Below are 21,201 nucleotides of genomic sequence, written 5' to 3'. Positions count from 1 at the left end.
GATTACAAGGCGAACTCCCAACTCTTGAGCCACGATCATTTCCATATTCTATTCTTTCCCACCTCACCTCAGACTTGTCTTTGGGCTGTTTCTTCACATTAATGAAGGTAATCTTAACTGCTTGAAGAAGCTCTTTCTGAGGTGGTTTCTAATCACTTCATGTGTATTTTCACACTTTGAACTTGCAGCCCATGTTTAATTACCTCTAACATCTCTGAAACTTGACTGTGAGAAGCTCATAGTCTGGCAGAAAGAGCACACCAGGTCAGACATAGTCCTGAACATTATTAGTGTGGATTTGCACCTGTTAAACAAAATTTTTTTTAAAAATCTATAACAGCAGTTGCCTATTGACTCAAAGATGTTTCGACATCTCCCATAGTAGTCAGGACGGCAATGCCTTTATCATTTTCTGTCTGAGATCTGTGAGTGTGAGGGACATATTTCATATGTAACAAAAAGAGGCAATGAATGCCCACTATGTCAGAATAAACTGACATAAACATGTCTAACCATATTCTACACATGTATATGGATCTAGCCTGCAAGAAATGAGGGTTGCTGATTTTAGCTCTTCTAGCCACAATCACCAAAGCTCTCAAGTACACATGCAGTATTTTTATGGCCAATGTTTAACCTCATCTACCTGACTGTGGTCAGTTTACTAATGTTTGTGAGTGTTTGCTGGTTTTTCTACTTAGTTGATTAGTCTGACAGCCTAGACTTCAAGCAGACAGGTAGCACTGACCTTTTATATTTGGTCAGGTTATAGTGTCTCAGTCAGACTGAGAGACTAACTCTATGCTTGCATGCTATGCCGTGGACTCCTGGTGCTGCTAACTACTGCAGAGGAAGGATGAGCTAATTGACATGAACGCAGCTGGTGAGATGAATATCTGAAGGGCTCTGAGAGAAAATAATGAAGTGTTTATTTAGGTAGTAGCCATCATGGGAAGGTCAGACTCGACCCAGCTGCTTCTCTCTTAACCCTGGAGGTCCTGGGACTTCAGTTTAGGATGGTATGGCTTCAAGAGCTCCAGACAGTCAGACAGATTGATTTGTAGCGAGAGGATATGTCAGTCAGACAGTTAAATAGTGCTGTGCCATTTTTGGTTCATGTTTTCTACTTTCCTCAAAGCGCTTTAAAAATTCTTGATAAATGTGACTAATTGATAACACTCTGTCTGTGCACATATCCCACTAAATTTCCCGCTGTTTCTCATTACTCACTACTCTTACACCTGATCTTTGTTTACACGTCATAAAAAACGTGGGTAGTGCACCAAAATGTTATAAATGAATGAATAGGGTTATTATAATGTTATAAGTTATATAAGTTAATCTAGAAACAACAAATGTAAATAATTTTCCTTCAAAGTGGCCCCAGAGAACCACATGTCCTACCTAATTAGAAATGGTTCTTAGCAGACTTGTCTTGGATCAGAATGGCTGCTTATAGGGTGGTGTATAGAGCTGTGACTGAATATTAAAAATCTGATTTATATATAATTGAATATTAACAGTTTTCCTTGTTTCATGGATGGATGTTAAAGGAGTGAATATATACATAAGCAGACTTGGTTCTTGCACAGTTTTGTCTGAACCAATTTTTGCCAGTTTGAAAACCATAAATGTAATTTTAGCTTTAATAAATGAAAAATAAAATTATTTTCCATTTTCCCCATTGGCAGGACTGTAGGACTGTCATAATATTTCAAACCTACCCAGCCTTTTTAAGTAGATGGTAGTCAAAAAAATAGGGTGGACTTTATATAATATAATATAAATAAAGGAAGCTTTACGTCAGATTATATCAGGTTTACGTCCCACCTCGCTGACATGAATCATAGGAACAGTTTTCCCAGTTGGGTTGGGCAGTGTGTTTAAAATTTTCCGCCAGACAATTGCTGATATATTGGTAAAAGTAAAAGCCTAACCTCACCCATTACCACCGACACCACCACATGAAGAGTTGGTCATAGTAGTGAAGAGAGCCAATATATTTGTCCATTTTCCTAACTCTTTTTACAGGTCAGTGTCTGTAGCCACTGACCAGTTTGTCAGTCGGATGGACTCGCAGGCAGATACTTGTCAGATTAAATCCGATTTAGACTTAGTGAGGTGATCCCTCTAATACAGCTGTATTACTCACTAGTTATCCCACCAGTCATTCATTCATCCAGTGTGTTTGTATGCTGAGAACCCTAACACGTGCCAGTAGACCAGATCAGACCAGACTTAGCATCCTGCAGGACACAGACATGACTGCACAAGCCAACTCTTCTTGTTTTCTTTCTTTTTTTTTCTGTCAACATCTGCTTGTTGTAGGTTTTTAAAAAAAAAAAAAGTGAATCATTCTATTTTTATTTATACTGAACAACAATGTAACTTTTCTTATGATGCAAGTGTCCCGTTTGTGTTGATTTGTATGCAGTACCTCATCAGGATCAACTTTTCCCTCTGTGAGCTCTCTGTGCAGGATTTGGAATTGACAGGTAGAAAGAAAGAAGGGAAAATCTATGCACAAACTAAACTGAACGAACTATGAACAGATTTAGAAGATTCAAAGGCTCATTATCTACTCAGGTGTAAAAACCGGTTAGCATGTAGAAACCTAAGCATTGTATGAAAAAGAGAATATTGACGTAATAAAAACAAGCGTTGCCATTTGCCATGTGCTTTTTGTACTGTAAATGCTGCATGGTTAATTTTGTTTTGATGCAATTGTTGTTGCAACCATGAAAATCAACTGATCAACTGGTTGGGGTAGAGTGCGTCATTTGCTTAATCTCTTGATTAACAAGTACGTTGGGTACACAACCTAAATGATTTACAGACAGACAAAAAAGAGCTCGTATGTGACAACACTTTGTAACCTCAACACATAGCATACCGATGCTCCCTTTCAAAATAAACTGAATCACGTGAAAGAGTATGCAGAGAGTTTACGGATGAGAAGCAAAAAAGAGCCGTCAGGTGCTAAATAAATAAACCTTTGACTCAAACTTTTGAAAGAAAATGGTAGCTGTTACAACTTATGTCTAAAAATGTATAGTTTCATGCATCGGTTAAAACACTCGACTCCAGGTAAAGGACGCCCAGCTGGAAAAACGTCACGCAAGACGAGCTGCCCGAGATTCACAGAATTTACAGAAAATGTTACATTTTTGTGATTTATATCGTTGTCAGGACGATAAATGTCTTATATTGGGATATGAGATTTTGGTCATATCACACAGCCCTACGTCGGTATGTCACGCGTTGGGAATGAGAATGCTCTGTATATGAATCATGTTAAATACTTTTTTACCATTTTCATAAAACAAAATTTTCATAAAACTAAAGTCAATGATGAGGAAGGTAGCCAATGTGGATTTTAACACAGCATCATTGGTAGTTAGATCATGATTAAAGGCAGCCAAAGAGCTGGTCAGTCACCCAGGCAGCTGGTGGAAAGCAGTGCTGACAGCAGAGCAGAGTTGTTGTCTGGTGTCAATAATCCACGGCATGGTAATAACCTCAGCATGAATGCCAACAAGGCACAAGAACGTTGCTATACAGAGTGGATTCAGATTTGTAGTACACTTAATATCTGAGCACGTGTGTGGAGGAATAAGACTCTTTTGGCAAGAAGAGCAGCCTGGCAGCCTCAGCTTTGGCATCGTTCATGTGTTTAGTGATAGAGTGCTGCTTCCAGATATTGGAGCAGGATACCACAATGGATCTTTAGAAGTGCAGTTTCTGACCGTTATGAAACTAGGACAGATGTCTTATTTACATCCTTTTTAAAAACAGCTTTTCAATAACCCAAAACATCCAGTAGCCTTTAGGTGAAATGTTTTTTTCCTGTTCCTTAATGCATACCATACTGTACCAGCTTTATTTATAAAGCACTTTAACATAAAACCAGGGTTCACAAAGTGCTGTACATATACAAATAGCATAAGCAAAGTAAAATAAAATAACTAAACAAATTGTATGAGCTGACATCCTGAATCAGCGACATATTTAAATGACCAATCAGATTTTCTTTATTGGCTTTAAGTGATGACTGAATTTGAACCAGGTTACAGTAAATGTGAATATTTTTTTTCCCTCACTGGGAGAAAAACATGGCAGATGAAGTTTGGTTTCATCTTTAACATCTCCTTTGCCTTGGCTCTTTAAACAGCTGCTGGTAAAAAGCTGGGATAGTCTATTGAGATGGATAAATTCCAAAATGTATCTTTAAGTGTTGGGGCTCTGATATCACCACTGTCAATGGGAACAGCAGATATTCTGATGTCCTGTCTGTCATTCCATCTCTTCTCTGTCTGAATTTTGACTGATCCTGACATGTTGCTGCAGATTTTAGTACATTTTAATTAGTATTTAAACATGTTAGGCTAGAGGCAGTCTTCATAACTTGTTTAGACACGATGCAAGCTGTTGGGAGCTTTTTATTTTTAGACTGTAGGGGTGTTAAAGCCCATTTACTATTTGTATGTGTGTTACATTATCCTATTCTACACCAACTCTATTCATGTCTTTTTGTGTGCTAAGTCATTGAGGGTTATACCAGGAACCCAGTGTACCAAGATCAACATACAAACTCCAGCTGAACAGGAACCAGCTTTGTGGGAAGGTTATTGTGAAAGAGCTGAAGGAGTAAACGTCTTGTTCACTCAAGTTCACCTATTCACTCAAGTTAACAGGTGAACCAGTTGATTGGTCAGAGATAATGCAACCCATCTTCAGCTTTTTAGTACTTCCTCAAATAGGAATGACGATGCTGTTAACAGTTAATCCTCATGAGCTTGTTAGAAGTCAACCTGGTTTGGTTTATATGTTAGCAACTTTTAGGTAAGACTATTGTCAGGATTTTCTTCTGGCATAGAAAGTTACTCACCTATTTGTATTCTTTTGAGATTTGAATTTAGGGGAGTCGCTGTCTGATTATCAGGTATAAATACATGGACAGTCATAAGCTACCTGTTCTGCTAACTTAAGGTACTGAATTGGACCTGTCCACCATATTTGTGTCTTCAGAAACATTTTAAATCACATCATCTGGCAAACAATATGGCTTGTTGTTTGATAATGACCATCCAAGAAGTTTATGTTCCAGTTTTGATGAGTTAAATTCTAGATTTGTTATTAGTGTGTTACTTAGCACCTGTATGGTTTATGGATGCAGTTTAATAACGGCATTTTGTTAGCAACCAAGTATGGTTGACTCTACTCTGCCACTACTGTATGACTCTTTTGATTTTGATGAATCAAAATGTGGAGTTAGAGTGCCACTGTGGCTGTGTGTATTTTTAATTTTTTTTTTCTTTTTTAAGAAAAGGTGTAATAACAAAGCACCCCCTGTTAATACCTTCTTCTTTATATGGGCTTGTATGTAAATAAAACAGTCTGCATGGTTACAAATGATTCCCATCAGCTTCCTTGAAGGAGATCTTCTTTTTGAAGAATACTATCTTAATATATTAGGTCAAAAATGGAAAGGTTTCCTGAGTGTAACAAACAAAAAACAAATAAGCAAAAATGGGATGCCACTATAGCTCACTTGGTTGAGCTGGAGATCCATATCACAAAAGGCTGCAGGAAGTCTAAAAAATGCCCCAAAAAGAAAAAAGTCAAATCCTCACACTTTAAGGAGAGGAAACTAGAAAGCCTCTGGCACTCTTTTTTTGTTTCATTATTGTCTTAAATTTATATTCAGTATGGAAAAATGTGTAACTTAATTAAGGAGGTAATGTTAACTATTAAAGACAGTGAAGTCTATAGCAAAACATTTGTGCACTAAGATTCACCTTTGAAGGTAAGGCAGACACTATTGCAGAAATGAGCACGCCGATAAAACACTCTTTTTGTTTGCCAGCAGCAGCAGCAAACGGCCTCTTATGGAAATGGTGGCAGGAGTCCAGTCTCAAGTCAGCTGGCTCTCCTGCTTTCTCTCTCTCTCTCCATCTGCAGCCTTTCTTTGAAACATGCTCTATAACCTGTGAATGTTGGGTTTACATGTCAGCTCCATGCTGAGGGAGAAAAAAAGTATTTAACTTTGGGTACAAATCTCTCACTAAACGCCAAAGAAGCGATGGCAGAACATGCTACTGCCATCTGTGTACTAAATGTGTATAAAACTTGAATGGCTGGCTTTGCTCATGTGGAAGTTGGCAAATATCATGTGAAAGTTATTTAAAATAGTTTTTAGAGTTTGAACAAGTTATGTCCTGAGCAGATCCAAAGAACAGCTATTGGCAGATCTAGGTTTGTGTTCAGGGGTTCTTATTGGCGAAAGATGAATTTAGTCTTCATAGTCCTCTGCTGTATTCCTGTCGAAGTCATACTTAGGTGCGCTGCCATCACAAGTGAAACTGAGTTGATGGAGTTGGGCTTGGAGCTAAGAAATCTTGAACATAAGAGAGAGAAAACTTCACAGGGTTCAACAAAACCATTTTTTTAAGTTTAAAAAGAAAGAAAGAAGTGTGGCATCGAATTGACTGCCCAGCTGCCAGCCTTTTTGGGCCATCGATGGCATTTCCACTGGTTGATTCTCAGGTGAAGCAAATTGGCTACTTGGCCAATTTTTGTTGTATTTTTTTTCCATACAGTACTAATAAATGTATTAATAAAAAATCCTGGATCAGACTGTTGGAAAAGGCTACAATAAAAACTTTGCTGCAATAACCTCGAAGTTGTTGTTGTTGTTGTTGTTATTATTATTATTATTATTATTATTATTATTGTTGTTGTTGTTGTTATTGTTATCATTATTGTTGTTAAGTGAAACGAGCTCCATAGTTCAGCCACTGTTTGTTTCAGGATTGGACCTAAAGTCTTTTTAAAGTAGACTGATAACCAGTTATTCAGATGACGCCAATGAATGCTTGTCTGGTCTGCCATGGGTATAGCAAACCAGTATTACTGAGGTACACCTCAGTGTGGAGTTGATGCTGCTGTAGTACACAAACACGGTGACATATCTTCTCTCCATTTGATTGCTTCACATCAGTTTTAAGACTTGTATCCTGCCAGCTAATCTATAATAGGGCTGCCACGATTTGTCGACTAGTCACGATTACGTCGACTATCAAAATCGTCGACGACTGATTTAATAGTCGATGTGCCGTTTGAAGCTTTGTAAGATCGCAAAAGACGCAGGAATAATAGCAGGATTTAAGAGTGTAATAACGGACTGAAACAGAAGATGGCAGCACTGCATGTACAAGGATGCCAGCTGCCGTTAAACCCCGAAGAAGAAGAAGCAGCTGTGTCCCAGAATTCATAGCGCGGCCCAGCTTAGTTTCCAACAATGGCGGTAGCTAGTTAGTTTTAATATTACTCTTATTATTCTTTCTGGGTCACAAAATAAACGTTTAACATATTTTCAGGCGAGAATGTAGCTGTGTAAACCTCAAATATCGGCTCAGTTTATCAGGACACCACATATTCTCAAAAGCACTCCGACGTTTTCGGAGACGTCTGTTACCCACTAGCTCGATAGCTAGCCGGGGGCTAGGTCACTAGCGCGGTGAGAACACGGACTCCCGCAAATTGTTTTCAAACCCACCGCCGACTTTCGCTACTCAGGTTAAATATATATGAGTCACTTAGATAAATTAAAAATGCTGTTGTTTGGCTTTTTTTTTTTAGTATTTTATTTGTTCCTGAGTAAATCGGTTTGGCTGAGATTAAAGTTATAGTTTTTACACAGCTGAATAAACGTCAAGCAGACAGCTGATTATCAGAAGTGTGAGATGCTGGAGAATATACTCCGGTGTCCTGTTATATTTTAGATAGCAAGGAGTTTATTAAACTTTACCAAAACAATCTGCAAATTTCATTAAAATTGAATAAACTATCATCTTGTCTTTATTTTTAGTTAGCACCTTAAAAGCTTAAAGCTGTAAGCTAATGATAGTTATGTAAGAGCAGATGCTGCTGGTGCAATAAGCTGTAGTTTTACGTCCAGTGGATGATGATCTGATTAGTCGACTAATCGCATAAATAATCGGTGACTAGTCGACTATCAAAATAATCGTTTGTGGCAGCCCTAATCTATAATTCATATCTTATCCATAATTTAAGATTATCAAACCCTTTTTTCAACAAGGACTTTTAAAAAATATTTAAATATAATCAGGTGTTTCAGATTACAGCTCACAATGTCAGATACATAGTGCTGTTTAAAAAGCGTTTAAGTAAATCTTGGCTCTGACTCTATATCAAGAATGTCAGAGTACTATGACTTCAGATCAGTGCCAAAAAAACGTATCACTGTCAACGTGGAACTTGTAGAGAACAAAGATGTGTGTGTTTAAAACAAATAAATAAAACGATGGTTACTTCATTCATTCATTCATTCATTTGTAGGTGGGGCTTCTGTGCTCATAGACAGTTAAAGCCCAGACTACACACTCACATGCAGAGTATGCACTGCCTTGCCTTTCTCAAGCATAATTAATTTGCACAGTAGCACAGTTGTGTATGTGCCTTAAAAACTTACACTTTAATCTAAATAATCTAAATAATGCTGTTACAGATGTCTGAATTAAAGCACAGATCTCTCAATATCCTAAACCAGGACCAACAAGAAGTAGTCAGCCTATAGGAAACTGTTGAATGTAAACAACAGTCGTGCCCCCTTTCCCTCCATATGAAGGAAGGCGCAGCAAGCCTCTATCTGAGTCTGGTTTTGTAGTGCAAGCACTGCTGCACCACTATCACTCATCTCAAAGCTGCAGTCCTCCTCTGAACTTGGGCTAGCAGCATTAGGGTAGATGGGTGGGGAAAAGTGATAGAGAGAGAGAGGCATTGCTGGCTGGTCAGCTACATGTAACTCATCAGTGCTTTCTGTGTTGAGCATCAGATTGATAGCTAACATCTAACTTTATAGCACAGCTCTCTAATATGTGATTTCATCTCCTAATTCACTTTTGTTTTTTATTGAACTACATGTTTAAAATATCTTCGCCAATATTTTTCAAAACAATGTTTGACACCTTTGGCTGTACAGTAATACCTCTGTTTGACAGCCATCCTACCAGCTATGTAAATTAAATTTTTGCTACTGGAACATAAAACAATTGTATGCAATTGATAAAATTACTAGTCAAGTCTGATTTTAATAAAAGCTTAAAATTTTAACTTTTCACCTGGAACTTTTACTACCATCTTTGCTGATGTAGAGTTGTCCACTGATTGCTCTCATTGTGTCTCTGGCTTAGATAAATTTAAAGTAACTGATGGCTCACAGGGAATACTTGTAAATACCCTGACTTCATTATTTGATACTTTGGCCATGTTTAATTTGAGCATTTGAGAAATAACATAGCATAACAGGCCCACTTTAAACCCTGTATGAGTTTTTTTGCATGTGGTAGAGTCCCCTTGCTTCTGTTTTATGACTGGCAGTGACATTTCAAGAACTTGTGAAATGTGTCTTGACTGGCCCAAGACTCCTGGAGTGATGGATGTTTGGTGCTGCTTTTTGTAAAAGTACTTTGTCATATTTTGCTAATGAAGGAATAATCCGCTTTATCTGTTTGTATGGGAGCTGCAGTGCTAGTGATGAAACAAATATGTGCATGTTCTAGTTGATTTGGAAACTGAAGAATTTACACTGGAATTTCTCTTGAATACTATTATTCGGTGTCTGGGTTTATCTTTGCTATTTTTTTCTTAAGGTATTGACTAGATTAGGTCATCTAATTATTTGTTAGTATACATGTTTTCATAGACCTTGGATCTTGTTTGCATTAAATCCCGATATTGGATGTCCTGCTCTAAGGTGGAATTATTTTTAGTTGTTCCAGGAGTCAGGGTGACTCCTGCGAGTGATTCTGGGAGGGTTTATCCATCAGGTGACTGCTACTTTCTTTAAATCTGTCTGTAGTGTTGATACAAACTGGTGTCATGCGTTGACCTGCTGACTGGTTAAGTGGTTGTTGTGCCTGCAGGGCTAGCTGCCAGCTGATGGTTTGTACTGTTTTTGGAAGCTAAGAGCAAAGTAAAATCCAAACGGAGTAGCATGATGTTTGTGTAGCTGGCACTACTAATGGATGAAAAGGGACGTGGAGAGAGAACAGACGTAGAACGATAAAGGGTGTTTTCCTGAGAAGTGCTCTGATGGTGGGTGGAGGTATTGCAGGAATGCTGGTGGTCCAGCTTCTGGTTTAAAAAGTGCTTCATTCATATGATGATGATGTGCAGATTGGGAGGGGGGGGGGGGGAGAAACTGTTCTAGTAATCAATCTTTTTAAATGTTCATTATTACTTTTTTGGTGATTGTGGACCAGCACTGTCAAAATTCAAACAAACAAACAACAAAACGCAGCACATGGCTATTTTTCCAAGAAATCCCAACAAAGCAGATGGACAACTCAATACAACACAAACATATATACTTGCATGCTATTAAACAAATATTATATTTGACAAACATTATTTCCATTTTCTACTTGAGTTTCTTGACCCTTTAGAAGAGATTGCAGAACTGTAGTTGAAAAGACAGTAGCTCATCCTGCTCTGTGGTATTTGAGTTTGCAGACTGATTAAACTGGGAAAGAATTCCTTCTCTCATACTGGTATGCATGGAAGAAATCTCAGCTCATATCCACAGTGCGTCACTCTGGAATCTTCTTTGTTGTGTCTTCATTTCAGAATGTTAAATCAGATAAAATGTCCAATCAACAAACTTAAATTCAGCCTTAAAACAGCCAGCTGGTCTGTTTTCTCCTCTCAGTGACCTGGTAATAAACTAATGGCTCATTCACTCACGCATTTGTTCTTAGTTAATAGTTAGCCACTTATTAGTCATTATGGAAAGTTTTCAGGACAGTGAAATGGATGATGGCCAGTGTGGCTGATGCCTCACAGACTGCTTTGATTACTTCTGGGTAGATGCATGACGATATCAGAAATTTGATCCCAGTACTTCCTAAATTTGAATACCAAATTTAATCAAAGAAAGACTCAAAGTAGACACTACTTAAGAGTGTGCAAGTGAATACATAGTATTACAACATTCAGCCCAAGTAACCTCTTGTGTTATTTTCAAGAAAAAGACTGAAGGAGTAAAAATGGCGCTGTGACAGTATAATGTGAAGCTGGAGCTGGTTGACACATAAATGGTGAATGATTCATTTTAGGATTGTTTAAAAACAACAAAAACAACCTTTAATAGATCAGCAACACGGTGCACATCTGAGCATCCTGTTTCGTGACCAGATGACCCCCATAGATACATGGATGTAAAGGGGGGACAAAGGTTTACTAAGATTTATTTCAAAGATTTAGTGACATAATTATTTTGCAGATTTAGATTTTTAACATAGTGGCATTAGTATAGTGGCTCTATGGTGTAGTGTTTAACACATTTGCCTTGTACACAAAAGGTTCCTGGTTTGAGAACAAGACACAAACAACTGAGAGTGTTATCTTCTGAGGGCCAAAGAGTGTAAAAAATCAGTCTACGCAAGTGCAGATCGAAGTGCAACCCCTTGTGAATAAAGGAGGAGCCAAAAGCAGTTCTACGTTCCTCACTTTACCCGCCACTTCCCACACGTGGGATTGTGGCATTTTATATTGATATAAAACTTTTTTTGGCATATTTTTTTTCTTGATGAAACTCTTGCTGCGATTTTCTTTTTCTCCCTGCTGTGCTGTTGTCTCTGTGTATATGACTTTGGCACCGTTTTACTCGCCATGTCTGCTGCTTCTGTGCTCTGCTTTATTGTTACTTCCTGGTTGTGTGACATGTCGTAATATATGTTGTGAAACAAGTCCACGTCTCAGGTGCTCTATGAGAAATCAGGCGTCACAGTCAGCAGACTGAACTCGCTGTCTGCAGCTCACAGGTGGATGATGTCATGGTTTCTCTGTGTATGTGCGTGAGAATGTAAGTCTGCGAGAGCCATATGTGACGCATAGTGTGTGTGTGTGTGTGCGGTGTTGCTGGGTGAAAAGCTCTATAGTTAGGTCCCTCCCTCCCCATCTCCAGGTTACCATGGGGACAGAAGGTAACTGTGTGTGTGTGTGTGTGTGTGTGTGTGTGTGTGTGTTAGTGTATAGCTATCATGAGCTGTGAATTGCTAGCTTTTCGTTGCACACTGCAGTGGGATAAACAGCGAAGTGAGCCAGTCAGCCTCAGCCTCTCTCTCTCTCCGTGGCTTGTTTTTTGCTGTTTCCTCCTTCAGTCCCTCCTTCCTCTCTCTCTGGTAGGACAGAGCGTTTCAAGTCATGACGGAGAGCTGAAAGCTGATGAATGAAACTCCTGGAACAACAGGCAAAAAGGCCCCGGGCATCCAGATCAGATCGTTATCTGTGTGTTTGTGTGTGTGTGTGTGTGTGTGTGTGTGTGTAATTTTTGCTGTGCCTGTGTTACCTTTATCTGTGTGTGCTCGTTTGTGTTTCAATTTTAGCTGTTAATATCTGTGTTTGCTCTAATTTGTGTTTTGTTTTGACTGGTTGTTTCCTGTCTGATATCAATCAAGATATTCTGCATGGGTTTCCTGAATCATATGAACGAATATGATTTTGGCTTCTTGTTTATGGTTTACCATCATGGGTGTTCTCTGTGTATATAGACTGTATATAAAAGATGGATAAAAGGGAGAAGCCTGAATTTTCTCAAAACATCGACCTCTGCTTGTCACAAACCCTCGCTAGTGACATCTGATTATAAAATGCCAAAATGGTGATGATGAAAACAGTCATCTTAAAGCTTTGAAACAGGACTGAGGGAGTCCCTGGGTGATTTCAGAGTAGCTATGTCTGTCTGTTTGTGGGCCTGGTGGGTGTCAACCTCCACGATTTATAAGGCGTGTGGTCTAAAGTATGACATTTTTGTAATGGTCAGCAGAGGATGACATCTCTGATTTGTGAAAGACATGAGATATGAGCCTCCAAACTTTTTTGCCCTTCAGGATAGGGCTGTGCGATATGACAAAAATCTCATATCCCGATATAAGACATTTATTGTCCTGACAACGATATAAATCACAAAAATGTAATATTTTCTGTAAATTCTGTGAATCTCAGGCAACTCGATTTGCGTGAAGTTTTTCTTCTCATCCGTAAACTCTCTGCATACTCTTTCCCGTGATTCAGTTTATTTTAGAAAGTCTCAGCAGGATCTTGAGCTTTATTGTGAAAGGTTTACGCGGAAAACAAACAAGCGGACTTGTTACCTTGTTTTACCGTCATTGTTGCTAACGACAACACGTAAAAACAGTACACAGGGGACAGAACAGAAACAGACACAATTTTTCTTACATATTTACAAAAACAGGCGCTTTGTCCATCCGTAGTGTGGTTATATTAAATATTAGAGAAAGAGAGAACTTTAAGAAATTAATAAAGCCACTACAGTGACCATCAAAACGATGAAAAAATATTGCTGTAAAGAGTTTATTTTACGACACCACAAAACAAACGATATACTTTTTTATATCGTCATCCAATATATATCGTTATATCGAACATCCCTCCTTCAGGGGCAAAAAAATCTGTAATCAATGTGCATGGATGCAAATCGGTTGATATTAGAGATGGCAGGATACCACTTTTTTCTGTCTGATACTGATATCATAAATTTGGATATCTGCCGATACCGATATGAATCCGATATAGTGTATTTTTTTAATCAATAAAACAGTTTTTTAAATATTTTGCTGCATTTTGTATAAGTTCATACTCAAGTTTTAAAAAAACAAAACAATAAAGCTATTCTGTTATACCTGTGTGCAAAAAATACACTGCACCCAAAATATTTCATAGTTCAGCAACTGATCAATCTAATAAACTTAAACCTACGCCATCCTCCCTATTCTGGTATTTTAAAGAGTACTTAGCAGAAATATTAAGCAGCCTAACTAATAGGGTCAAAGCAAAAAAAAATAAAAATAGGGAACCACCCCGCCCTTGTGATGCTTAATTGATGTAATCAACTTTAATTTAATGCACGTGTAAAAAAAAAATGCACAGAAATCAATTATTTTTCTACAATAATTAAATAGATTCAACATCTTTCTTCAACAGAATTGCAGACTGCACAGATGGTACCTTCCCAAAGGAAAAAGTACTATAGCTTACTAGGGTATATTAGACTTAATAGTTACTATATACAGTAATGGACTTCTATACATTTTACATCAGATTAAAACTTTGGGTGTAAGATTCAGATAATTATTTATTAAAAGCTAGACATTTTAAATGAGAATAAGAAAGAAAAGTATGTCTTTGTGCCCCCTTTTCCCTGTTAATGCCCTATCGGCCCCCCTGGCTAAACTTTGCTAGATCCGCCCCTGCACAGTTACCAGCCGTCAGCTACGTAGAAAAGATCCTGGTGTAGAAAGTAATATTAAATAAATTCTAACAACAGCTTATCAAGCATAAACATGCAAAGTGGGCCAAAAACAAACAAGAGAGACGGGACTCGCGACTGAAAAGCCGATCAGCTGATCATTGATTAGTTTCATGATTGAAGTAGCAGCAGGAGAGGGAGGGGGAGAGAATGAGAGGCAGTCATAAGCTTAACGTGGGAATGCTTTATGAACATTCAGAGATGAACTTACACACTTGCTTTACTTCTCTCTGGGATAACTTTCTCAGAGATGAAATTCCAGTTTGGTAGCGAGGCTCCAAATGCTCAACCAGACCGCCACGAGGTCTTGCACGCCACAGCCGCTGTACCACGTGACGCTAGAGCTGGGCGATATGAGATTTTTTCATATCACGATATGTTTTTTTCATTTCAGTCGATAACGATATCTATCACGATATAAGCCAAATAACTATATTTGTAAGATTTAAATGTGCCGTTGCTCACAAGTAAAATGTGAAATAATCAGCAGCTTGTTTTTATTTAAATATTTATTTCCCATAATAAGTTCAACAGGGTAGATGTACTTAAGGAACATGAGACTTTTTCAGATAAATAAAGGCAAATATTGCAAACTACACAAAAGGCAGCCGCTAAAGCGTTTAAGTTTCAAAATAGAACAAACGAAACAGACTAAATTGTCAATTCCACTTAGAAACAAAATATTAATTCTAAAAATAAATCTTAGTTTGTTTTACAGAAGAACAGACAAAACTGACTAACTTTTGTCAATATCAAATAAACTGAGAACTAAAAGGAAATTCTCAATCTCTCCTTGTTGTATAGCTTAGCTTTTCAAACAGTTTTAACAGTTACTTTAGTCTGACAAAAGCCGAATGACGAATTAGCGCTTCCAGTCAGAGACTGAGGCTACGTCCACACGTACACGGGTATTTTTGAAAACGGAGATTTTCCGTTTTCGTTTTAAAAAATAATCCCGTCCACACATAAAGGGAGAAATGAAGGAAAACGCTGCTATGAACATGCCAAAGCAGCAGGTGGCGCTAGATTCCTAACCGTGCAGAAATGTTGGCCAATCAGAAGTCTAGAAGCCTCGGTGGGAAAAAGTAAACAAAGCTGGGGCATAGAAGCAGAACCGAGTCGTATGTGTGGAGGGACAGTAACTGTGTGTATATGTAAGCATTTAAACACTGCAGAGAGTAGAATTAACAGTAACAGTATTGTAGAAATTCATTTCACCGAAACAATAACGTGGCGCACAGTGTGACGCATGCACCAGTTTATTGTATTTCCAGACTTGCTTTCGGCACAATTTACAGTGCACGCTACTCTGTTTTTTGTCAGACTTGAAATAGCCGAAATACCTTCACACTACGGAACTTCTATGGCTCTTCCGTTCGACAATCTCTCCGGCATTGGAACCATCATCTGTTTTCTCTTCGGTCACGCTCGGTTGATTTTTCTAGTCGGCACACTCATTTCCTCCATTACCCGCTGGCTGCTTCCCAAACAAACACACGTGCGGCTTGGCACTTGTGCTGTACGTAACAAGTCACGCGACGTGACGCTGCGGCTGTGATTGGTTCGGCTCTGCGCTACTTAATTTGGATTGGCTGACCTTTTTTTTTTTTTTTTTAAGAGGACAAGAGCGGCGAGGTCTATCGCGATAGCTTAATTTCTCTATCGAGTAAAAGTTATATCGCGATACATATCGTTATCGTTCTATCGCCCAGCTCTACGTGACGCATACTGCTCCGACGTGCTAAGGTTATAAGCGAGTTTGCCATGTCGCAAGTTTTGTGAGTGCTTTTGTGATATTTAATGGATCGGATTACATTTTTTATTTCTCTCCGATAGCCGATCCAGTAATTTAGGTCAGTATCAGACCGATACGTAATTTCGGATCGGTCTATCTCTAGTTGATATGACATCTGGTCTGATGAAAATTGTGTTCTGAATATTTCACAAAGTACCGCGAGACTTACTAAACACAACATGCTATTGGCTGTGGTTCCCATTACCCTCTACTTTGTGATTGACATACAAGAATCCAGTGTCCCTCACTCTTCACCTCTGGTTTAAAACAAAAAGATGTTGATGGCAAATACAGTGGGAATTTACAAACCAAGACGAGTTCCTCTTTCTCCCCTGAAAAATAAAACCTTGTACCTATGCCTCACCAAGGTCATCTCTGGGTAGCTGCTGTGCTTATACCATATTTTTCGGACTATAAGGTGCACTTATAATCCTTTAATTTTCTCAAAAATCGACAGTGCGCCTTTTAATCAGGTGCGCCTTATGTATGAATCCTGGTTGTTCTTACTGACCTCGAACCAATTTTATGTGGTACACGGCGTTCGCTAGTTTCCACCTAAACATGATTTCTGAGAAAATTAAAACGTACAGCACTGCTACCACTTCCAACATAAATGAAGACAGAAAACTAAACAGGAGTGTATTTTGTAGGGTTACTGAAGTTGGGCTAGCTGGTATGTAATGATGTGGTTCGTGATCGCTAGCGACACATCTATGTTAGCATAACATAAACACAGTGAAGCTGCAGGATGAACGCTAACTTCTTTCTAGTCGATAAAAGTTAACGCGAAGGTTCCCAATGGTAAGGGACAAATGCAATCGCATTGCAGGATGCTGTAAACGGACCAAACTTCAGTCAGGAGAACAACTGAGATAATCCATCCACATTATGAGGTTAGTCATTAATATACTGCAACAACATGGGAATAGAGCAGCTGTGAGAGAATTCAACATTAATGAATCAATGGTACGGAAGTGGAGGAAGCAAGAAGAATGGGTTGAGTAAATTTTGACTTATCTGACTGTTTTGTTTTGCTTAATGCGTCCTATAATCCGGTGCGCCTTTATAGTCCAAAAAATACGGTAATACAACATTGTAAAATCTGTGTATTACAAGGAAGTAGACTGCAGCCATCGATGGTGACAGGTGGCTCTGTAACTGTGAGGCTATGTTGTGGTTGGGTGACATGAATAATTAGGTAAACAAAGCAGAATATTTTTTTTGGTGCCGTCTAACCCCACGTTGCTCCAGGGGAGTTCATGTCAAGAGTTTCAGTTTTATGTTCTGGTGAAATTCATTGGACGGGGGTCAGATCATTTTGTGTGTGTTTTTGGTTTCTTTTTGTTTTTTGTTTTTTACACCAAGTATTTAGCTTTGTATTGTTTGTTTGACAATATGAAAATCATATTACCAAAAGGTTGTGAAATATAATTTCTGCCATTATGAGCCGTAGCTTCATATTTCCTGTCATAATTTATTTCTCTCTTTTAATCTGGGGATCTATTTTAACTCGACTCTTCTTCAATTTAGAGTTTTCTGTTCATGTTTGTTTATAAGTGTCAGTTTTCTTCACATGGTTGTGACCTGTTGTTTTGCATGTTTCAGTTCTACCTGCAAGACACTAAAAGCAGCAATGGGACATTCATCAACAGCCAGAGGTTGAGTCGTGGCTCGGAGGAGAGTCCGCCCTGTGAGGTCCTCTCCGGCGACATCATCCAGTTTGGCGTCGACGTCACTGAGAACACACGCAAAGGTACAAAGATCACATGTGGAATATGATGACATACAGTGATGTAATATGGGGCAAAGCACATATTTTATGCTTCTCAGTCAGCATACATAATGGACAGAGGATTTTTCCTTACTCTTATAGTTAATAATGCACACATGTCAAGTAATCACACTTGACTAACCTTCAAGGATGGCTCTGGGCTCATTTAGCTTTGGTCATATGAGCTAATGCATACATAGACACCAGAGAGCGCATATTAAGGTCAGATTTTCAGCTCTACTTAAGCCATTTTCATACTGGAGTTCCAACAGGCATTAAACCGGCACACGAGACTTCTGTCAGAGGTTATGAAAAAAAGACTGATCTATGCCTTTTTACAGATTTTAGAAGATTATATCAAGTTAAATTATATAATAAAAAATATACAGTTTGTTTTACCAGAAGAGACTCATAACTACTTTAATTCATCAGCAATATGAAAATAAGTCACTAGGGTCTAGAAACACGTTTTTGTTTTCACATCCTGGATTTGCACCAGTGCATGACAAGCCAGATAGCTTTAGAGAAGTGTGTTCTGGGAACTGTTGTTATGCATTAAAAAAATAAGCAAAACGACAAAAAGCTGTGTCTAAACAAATTTAGTCTCTGTATACTGGAAATGGGATATGTATTTATTCTATTAACCCTTTAGAGCCGGTCGGAGCGGACACGCTCCATTTTGCGTAACTATTTTTAAATCCCGGTAGCACTGCAACCACGTAAACTAGCGCAATAATTTGTTTTGCATATGAAACCGGAGGAGTTGTACTTACATCTGATGCCATCAGCTTGTCCTAGGTCACAGTTTCCTTCCACATAAAGCTTTGCAAAAACTGCATAAAAAGCACTTGCAGCAACAAAAACATAATATTCCAGAAACACGCTTTGCCGATCCGATCAGCTGTTTGTAACACTTCCTACGTCCATCAGCGTGAACTGTCGCATGTCCGCCATGAGCTGCCCGAAACCGGAAGTGACGTCATTTTGCGGAAATGTAGTTTTTTACGATCGGGGCCTTATGAGCCTATACTTGTGTTTTTAAAAGTTATGTTTGAGTTTATGACTTTCTGTGTCGTTTCTGGGATGCTTAGGACTCATATTGCACTGCTGGAAATAGTTTATTTTGATGCATATGCTGTTATTTTGCAAATTTGCACTATAATATTTATTTTCGTTTTTCCTGCAGTATATAAAAATTGGTGTATTTCAAAAATAAAACTATGAAGACACTTAAAATAAATTTCCTGTGGTGGGAAACTAGTTTGTGCAACTTTTTTGTATTTACAGTTTTGAGGGATAAGCCTCTTAAATTTCTCTAACTAGAAATATATGTTAAAAAAACAAAAACGATTTTCAATTTTTTTGTAGTTTATTGCACTTTTTTGCAATTTATGTAATTACTATGCACCTAATGCAGACATATTATTAAAGTTTGGGCTATAATGGTTGTATTGATGTATAGCAACTTGAAATGCTCCCAAAAATGGCTCCACAGCATGTAAAAATATAATATAAGCTCTGGCGGACTTGGTTCTATGGTAGGTCTTAAAGGGTTAACACTACCCCTTCACAGCAATAGTTGTCTTAAGTTGCTTTGTACTATAAGAACCCCATCGATAATGAGAAAGAGAACACCAACAATCAAATGATCCCCTACAAGAGCGAGGAGGAAGAAATCTCTCTTAACAGGAAGAGACCTCAAACAGAACCAGACTCGGGGAGGGGCAGGATCTTCCGTGGCCAGTTGTGGGGTGAGAGGAGGGAAAAGAGAAAACAGACAAGAATAGAGATGATAGTGGCATGTTATCTTACAGTTAGTGAAAAGACGGGAGTAAAGAAATGCTCAGTGCATCATGGGAAGTCCCCCAGCCACCTGAGCCTGTCGCATAACTAAGGCATGGTTCAGGATGACCTGATCTAACTAACTGTTGTGATATTTTGATACCATGGTAGCATTTACAGGATATTGTTTTATAGTGATATTATACAGGAAAACTGTTACTCAATAAGGCCCATTTACTAGTTGTTTTTCTCTTTCTCTGTGACCCAAGAATTAATGTGTAAGAATCACAGGATGGTACCTCAAGGTCGAAAATACCACAGAGATCACTTCCTTACTCCCATCCTCCCTTCTTTATCTCTTAGAAAAAGGCTTGTTAAAGGCCAGGTGGTTTGTTTCAGAATTCACTAATGAAAGAACTCTGTATTCTATGTCTAGGAGTGTATTTTGCTGGGATAATCATAAATTGTAGCTGAACTGATAAACTATACAAAGGATACTTCTTTGCTCAGAGGGCAGGAAGACGCTTCCTTATTTGGTCTGTACCGGTTTGAACTGAGAATCTGCTGACACACGAACCTTTTTCCTCTATATAAACTGTTGTATGATGAATAAACCTTTGAGTTGGTTTGGGAAGGCAACCTGAAGCAGTCTGTGTTTCCTTGTTCTCCCAAGCTACTCCCGACGTCGTAACTAACCTGCTGAACGGCATACCTGAGTGTTACTTTGAATAATTTTGAATCTTATAGGGTAAAGACAAAACTCTGCTTATAGGTGCCCAAGCCTCGGAGGAAACCCGATCCACGGATGACCCGGGACGGGGATTTCTTTCACTAACCCTAACCAGAAAGAAAGGTTACACACAAGCCCTTTAAAGCAGAGATGGTGTCTGTCTCCTGATGGACAGCTTGGAGCGGGTTCCACAGGAGATCCTGACAGCTGAAGGCTCTGCCTCCCATTTGACTTTTAGGAACTCTAGGAACCGCAGATAAACCTACAGTCTGAGAGACAAGTGATCTATTGATATACTATGATACTATACAGTCTTTAAAGCATGATGGGGCCTGATTATTGAGGAATTTCTATGTGAGGCAGAGGATTTTAAATTCAGTTCTGGACTTAACAGTGAGCCAATAAAGTAAAGAGAAGCTAATATGGGAGAAATATGATCTCTCCTTCTAGTCCCTGTTAGTACTCTCACTGCAGCATTTTGGATCAGCTAAAGGCTTTTCAGGGAGCTTTTAGAACAGCCTTATAATAGTTTTTTCCCTATTATCAAAAATAAGTAAAATCCCAGTCCCTCCATGTGACTCCCTCTTTTCTGTCCATCTGTGTGCCTCTGCACACAGTCAGCTCACATGCTGATCCAGGCACTACAGCACGTGTGCTTTTATTTAGCTCAAAACAAACCACTTCTTTGTTGTGACACACAGGACACAAGCTTGACCTGGTAGCAGTTTTTGTTTATGGCAATATTTTATTTTTTTCACCGTTTTGATGGT

The 21,201-nt window shown here is 38.6% G+C and overlaps 1 protein-coding gene across 8 annotated transcripts in view; it reads left to right on the top strand.

Annotated features, from left to right (window-relative positions):
• Positions 1-21,201, top strand: part of slmapa (sarcolemma associated protein a) — a 78,815-nt gene that overhangs the window by 7,411 nt on the left and 50,203 nt on the right. For 7 of the 8 annotated variants that reach the window (XM_042225821.1, XM_042225819.1, XM_042225820.1 and 4 more), the window contains exon 2: positions 17,754-17,901. In XM_042225821.1, the coding sequence (XP_042081755.1) occupies positions 17,754-17,901 (148 nt within the window). Of the gene's footprint in view, positions 1-10,259; positions 12,313-17,753; positions 17,902-21,201 lie in introns of those variants that run through there. The other variant, XM_042225817.1, reaches the window with a different exon arrangement.

Source organism: Haplochromis burtoni, unplaced genomic scaffold (genome assembly GCF_018398535.1).
Source record: "Haplochromis burtoni strain Fernald_Lab_line unplaced genomic scaffold, NCSU_Asbu1 Contig_183, whole genome shotgun sequence".
NCBI lineage: Eukaryota > Metazoa > Chordata > Actinopteri > Cichliformes > Cichlidae > Haplochromis > Haplochromis burtoni.
This window is presented reverse-complemented; position numbering and strand designations above follow the sequence as displayed.